Raw genomic sequence first — 5,681 nt, 5'->3', positions numbered from 1 at the left:
GTTTGTCACTCCACATCACGGTCGTGGTGTGTGTTTCTGCTGAACTGACTGTGTTTATTTGCACTCAAACAGCCTGAATAACCCGTTCATCATCTGTCTGTCAGCGCTTTCGCTCGCAGGATCTGTTGATCTTCACACTGTTTCAGAAGAGCAATCACACTCATCTGCATCAACAAGTGAAATGTTTGCTGTCTTCTGTTCTTGCTGTCGTTCGCTCTCTTCATCTTTTGCTCAGTGTCGTACGATTATTTAGCACAATATGTCAAGCAGTTGCTCATTTTGTACAGAAACACACCCTGAGCACTCTCTCCTGCTCGAAGACTGTTTTTAAATCTTGCTTTATTACCAATGACATTTAATGCATTCATCAGATGTAAATGTTCTTTTCATAGTTTTCAAACAAAGTTTATTAGATAATTGAACTGCGGTTCCTGTTTTATAAAGAAAAGAATCACAGTTATTGGCTAAGTATCATGTTCATATTTTAAAAACTGTTTCTGGGCTGAAAACTGTCCTTGACTAAAGTCATCTTTCTGTCTGTCTCATAGTGCTTTTATTCATTTCTGCCCAGTTATCTGTGTGTGTGTGTGTGTGTGTGTGTGTGTGTGTGTGTTCAGGGTGTGGGCGGGTCCCCAGAGGGTCGGGGGCGGGGTTTGAGAGGCGGACTCGCCTGACTCTTGCCCAATCAGAGCAGAGGGGCGTGTCTACATCTGCTGTCCTCGCTGAGTTTCTGTGCTGGAGTTCTGTGTCTGTGACTGAAGACTGCAGCGGTAAGATCATTTCAATCCAATAACTCTACTTCTTTCCATTACAAGAACTGATCTATTAACAGTATAAACCGACCATTTCAACCAGCCGTGTCTGTGACTGAAGACTGCAGCGGTAAGATCATTTCAATCCAATAACTACTTCTTTCCATTACAAGAACTGATCTATTAACAGTATAAACCGACCATTTCAACCAGCTTTTATTACAGCTGTATCCAGTATCTGAAATCTTCTGATAAATTGATTGACGATATGAGGAATGCTTTCAATCCATAGCTGAAACGATACAGTTTCACGAAAAGTCCTATTGTATCATCATGAGTCTGATCACAGAGAGAAAGATGTGACATGAATTCAGAAATTATTTATGGAATATAAAGGTCCTGAATATGTCATTTTATGACATCATTTTAATTCTACACACGTTTGTTTATAAGTTAATCAGTGTAGTTTGAAGAATGATTGTGTGCATTTTATGAATGTATGTGTGTGTGTGTGTGTGTGTGTGTGTGCGCGCACCTACTTAACCATATTTTGGGGACAAATTTGTACCCAAAAGTGAACAAAACCTGACAAAATCACCAAAAAACTAAATTTGGGGACATCCTCTTTTGTAAAACTGGTATAAAAATAAAGTAAACAAAGTTTTTTTGAAATTGTAAAAATGCAGAAAGTTTTCTGTGAGGGGTAGGGGTGGGTTTAGGTTAAAAAGTGTATAACTATCTGTATATAAAAACAATAGAAGTCTATGTAATGTCCCCATTTAGAGAGCTAAGTAAACGTGTGTGTGTGTGTGTGTTTGTACCTACTTAATCATATTTCAGAGACAAATGTGTACTCAATTTTACTCAATTTGTAAAATTGGTATAAAATGAGGTAAAGTACTTTTTAATTGTAAAAATGCAGAAGGTTTTCTGTTAGGCTGAGGTTGTAGTTTTTATAACTAGCTGTATATAAGAACAATAGCATTCAGAGAGCTAAGTGAGCGTCATCATTCTCTGTGTTTCTGCTCTAAACACTCATTGTTTCTCACGCTGATGTCATTCATTGTCAGGATTCTCCTTCAGTCTGGACTGAGTCAGTGATTGTTTCCTAGATGGAGCTGTCTGGCGCTCATGATGGACGATCTCAGTCTGACCCTGTTCAAGCGTCTCAGGGTGATGATGATTCGGGATTGTTTGGGGTGAAAGTCCAGGTCCAGGGCATCGCTGGCCGGCCGTACGTGGTCCTGAACGCTCAGGGGAGGTGCGCACCATGTTCTCCGGAGTATCCCGACGTCTTCCTCACCGACCATCAGCGGCAGGAGTTTGTGTCCAATATGAGCGGCAGCGCTTCAAGCACTCAAACTCCTCGACTGGATCATTACAGATCTCTGAGAGCCTTCAAGAACCCGTCGGCCCAGCTGCTGAACTACCAGAGGAAGCCTGAGATCCTGAGAGCCTGCGATCCCAGAAACCACCGCGGCTGGTGCAGCAGCCCTTCCTCGCCCGTGATGGTGAAGAGAGCCAGGATCCCTGTGCCGGGAGTCCAGGAGCCGTCGGTGGAGAGCGTCCCCTACCAGCCGTCTCATATCATCTGCAGGATGTCTGTAGCCGCCTCAGAGATACACGACACCAGGACGGACCGCGCAGGATCCCCTCGGACCGGCCGAGTCGCTCACCGCAGCAGAATCGGACCCGAGGAGAAGAGGCGCTCCAGAAGTCTGGAGTCCAGATCGGACAGGACAGGGATTGGAACGGAAGTCGGCGGCTTCATGCAGACAGATGTGTCAGAGGTCACAGGGGTCGGAGCCACATCTGCAGGGCAGCAGGAGAGGTCAGAGGTCAAAGAAGAGAACGGAAGCGGACAGGTAGAGACGACCGCAGATAGAGAGGACACACACACACACACACACACACACACACACACACACACACACACACACACAAACGAGTCATTTGATTGTGTTCGATTCATCTGAGCTGATTCATGAGTCATTATGTCACGTGTCTCTAAGGCCACACCTGATCTTCTGAAAGGACAGCGAGAGCTTCCGGATCAGCCCGATGAGGAAACCGCTAAACTGGTGATGGTTAACTACCTGAAAGATGGGTGAGAACGAACCGTAGATCCTGTTCATTCAGCTGCTTTAGTGTGTGAGTGTGTTTTATGTACATGAGAAACACGTTATTCTCTGAAATCAAATACTGTAGAATACGAATATGGTAATCATTCAGCATTATGCTACATGCCATATATTAGATATTATGATAAAAAAGTCTCATGCTTTCCTGGAATCTCTTGATGAACGTCCCAGAAAGCACTGCTCCTCCTCATTCTTCGAATAGTGACGTGTTTGTTCAGCTGGATGACTGTAGATGCGCTTCAGACTCTGTTCGTCTTCCATCTCAGCACATCAGATGAACCTGAAGGAGAACTGAGTTTATTCCTGATCCTGAGGAACCAGAGCGATGATTTTGAACTAAAACCGGTAGTTCAGCTGAATCGTCATTATTTACTCGCCCTCATGTCGCTCCAAACCTGCATGACTTTATTTGTTCTGAAATAATAAACACAGATGTGCTGAAGCTCCAGAAAAAGTGTCACTGCAGCTCTTCCAAAGTCATACGAGTTATTATTCAGCTGGTTTGGAGCGACGCGTGAGTAAATACTGGTGTAAGTGATTGATTGATGCAGATCAGACTGCCATGACTTTAGCTGTGTCTCTGCGGCTGGTTTCCCTCAGGTCCTGTGAGGGTGAAGCCGTTATCAGGCAGAAGGTGGAGCTGATGTTTGACAAGATCCGCATGCTGAAGTTCACAACGCTGGAGGAGGTGAGCGGACATTTACCACAGTAACCCTGAGCTTCCATCAAAGTACCGTAGTACATCAAACTGCAGCTGTTCTTACTGAATTCGGGATCTGCTGCAAACTGTTTGTTTCTTGTTTTGAAAAACTAACTTTCCACAGTTTCATTGTAGTAACTATAACTGCTGGTACTTGGACACTAGTATGGAGGCATTTAACAGACTACATTAAATAAAAATATATTGAAATCATTAAAAACATAATGGCATATTGCAATAAGTATGATTAAATGTAAGCATGAATTTAAAAAAAGGTGTGAAATACATTTATTTATTTATGAAAATTGAAAAAGGACATGAAAGAAATCAATATATAATAAAATGTTGCAATCAATAAATTTAAGCATAATTAAATATATTTGCATTTCATTGTACTTTATTTCATCATGCCATGACATATTTTAAAGTTTCATGTAATTTAAATCTCTCCGTACACTAGTCCTGTGGTTATCGTTTGTGAGTTGTTCCAGTAATCGCTGCTTGACTGATTTGTGTGTGTTGAATAGTTTGAGTTTGCAGCTCCTCTGGAGGAGGTGAACGATCTTAAAGACAGAAGGGCGGCGCTAGAGAGACACGTCAGTCACTTACAGCAGCAGCTGCAGGAAGCCCAGCAGGTGATTGGATCAAATATCAGACAATCAGTCAGTTTGTGTCCCGTCTGACATCATTCATGTCTCTGCAGAACAACGAGAGTTTGTCTGAGCAGAAAGAGGAGAGAAACGCCGAGCTGAAGAGACTGCAGGAGACGCTAGAGAGGAACGAACAGGAGCAGATCATAGTCCGCCATAAACTCACCGACATGGAGAAAGAGCTGCAGACCTCACTGGACCAGTGAGTAGAGATCACACACACACACACACAGTGTGTGTGTGTGTGTGTGTGTGTGTGTGTGTGTGTGTGTGTGATATGTGTGTGTGTGTGTTCAGACTCCTGCAGGCCAGAAGAGCTCGTGATCAGTGTCGTTCTGATATGAGGGATCTGCAGCAGCAGCTGTCTGACATCCATGATGAGTTAGACAGTGCTAAGAGCTGCGAGGCCGGAGAGAGAGACAGGCTGCTGCAGGTACGACCTCTGACCCCTTCATTTTCATGTAATGATTTGTGTGAGGTGAGAATCTCTCCGTCCGTCTCTCAGGATCTGTCTCAGTTGCATGGGGAGTTCGAGGCCCTGCAGCAGGTGCAGGAGGAGCAGGAGGAGGCGCTACACCGGAGGGACAGGGAGCTGAAAGCCCTGCTAGAGGCGCTAGAGGAGGAGATCTCAGCTCACGCCAGAGATGTGGAGGCGCTGCAGGAGGAGCACCAGCAGGAGATCCACAGACTCCTGGAAGCCACACAGGAGGCCAAAGAGGCACGTTTCTATATTGTGTTTCATTTCAGTTCACTTTTATTTCATGTACAGTCTATTGTATGTAGCTCTATAGAATTAAAGCTGACTTGACGCCCCTCCGTCCTCTTCCTCTGCTCCAGAGTGTGGCTCTGCTGGGTCAGAAGGTTCTGGAGGTGGCTGCAGAGAAAAGAGCCGGTCAGACGCTGATCTCAGAGCTGAAGCAGACTAAAGCAGAGCTCCAGCAGAAGATCTGCACTCTGGAGGAGCAGATCTCTTCCCTCCACCATCTCATCCAGCAGAAGCAAGAGCATGAGAAGCTCCTGACAGCACGTGTGGAGCAGCTGATGGTGAGAATCAGCAACCTGTTAAAGCTGCAGTATGAACAGTACCAGTTTCAGTACCAGTTTTATACTTGATGTTCAGATGGAGAAACAGAATCTGGAGGAGGAGCTGCAGGAGGTCAGACAGCAGGAGGAGGACATGTGTGGAGCCAACCGAGCCCTGATGAGACACCTGGAGGACACACAGGTAACCTGTCTGTCCGTCCGTCCATCTGTCCATCCGTCTGTCTCTCCGTCAGTCTGTTCATCTGTCTGTTTGTCTGTTCATCTGTCTGTCCATCCGTCCATCCATCTGTCTGCCTGTCCATCTGTCCATCCGTCTGTCTGTCTCTGTCTATCTCTCTGTCTAGCTCTCTGTCTGTCCATTTGTCTGTCTCTCCATCCGTCTGTCTGTCCATCT

The 5,681-nt window shown here is 45.2% G+C and overlaps 1 protein-coding gene across 1 annotated transcript in view; it reads left to right on the top strand.

The window, feature by feature from the left end:
- The first annotated feature begins 721 nt into the window (after positions 1-721).
- The window catches only part of LOC107687617 (cingulin-like protein 1), a 19,335-nt gene continuing 14,375 nt past the window's right edge, over positions 722-5,681 (top strand). Inside the window, exons 1-10 of the mRNA XM_016485012.1 lie at positions 722-770; positions 1,865-2,617; positions 2,765-2,859; positions 3,494-3,581; positions 4,121-4,228; positions 4,297-4,445; positions 4,541-4,676; positions 4,749-4,961; positions 5,081-5,287; positions 5,364-5,468. Of these exons, the coding sequence (XP_016340498.1) occupies positions 1,865-2,617; positions 2,765-2,859; positions 3,494-3,581; positions 4,121-4,228; positions 4,297-4,445; positions 4,541-4,676; positions 4,749-4,961; positions 5,081-5,287; positions 5,364-5,468 (1,854 nt within the window). The 5' untranslated portion in view covers positions 722-770. The remainder of the gene's footprint in view (positions 771-1,864; positions 2,618-2,764; positions 2,860-3,493; positions 3,582-4,120; positions 4,229-4,296; positions 4,446-4,540; positions 4,677-4,748; positions 4,962-5,080; positions 5,288-5,363; positions 5,469-5,681) is intronic.

This window comes from Sinocyclocheilus anshuiensis, unplaced genomic scaffold (genome assembly GCF_001515605.1).
Source record: "Sinocyclocheilus anshuiensis isolate Anshui unplaced genomic scaffold, SAMN03320099.WGS_v1.1 scaffold1993, whole genome shotgun sequence".
NCBI classification, from domain to species: Eukaryota; Metazoa; Chordata; class Actinopteri; order Cypriniformes; family Cyprinidae; genus Sinocyclocheilus; species Sinocyclocheilus anshuiensis.
Note: the sequence above shows the minus strand (reverse complement) of the source record. Positions and strands in the feature narration are given on the sequence as shown.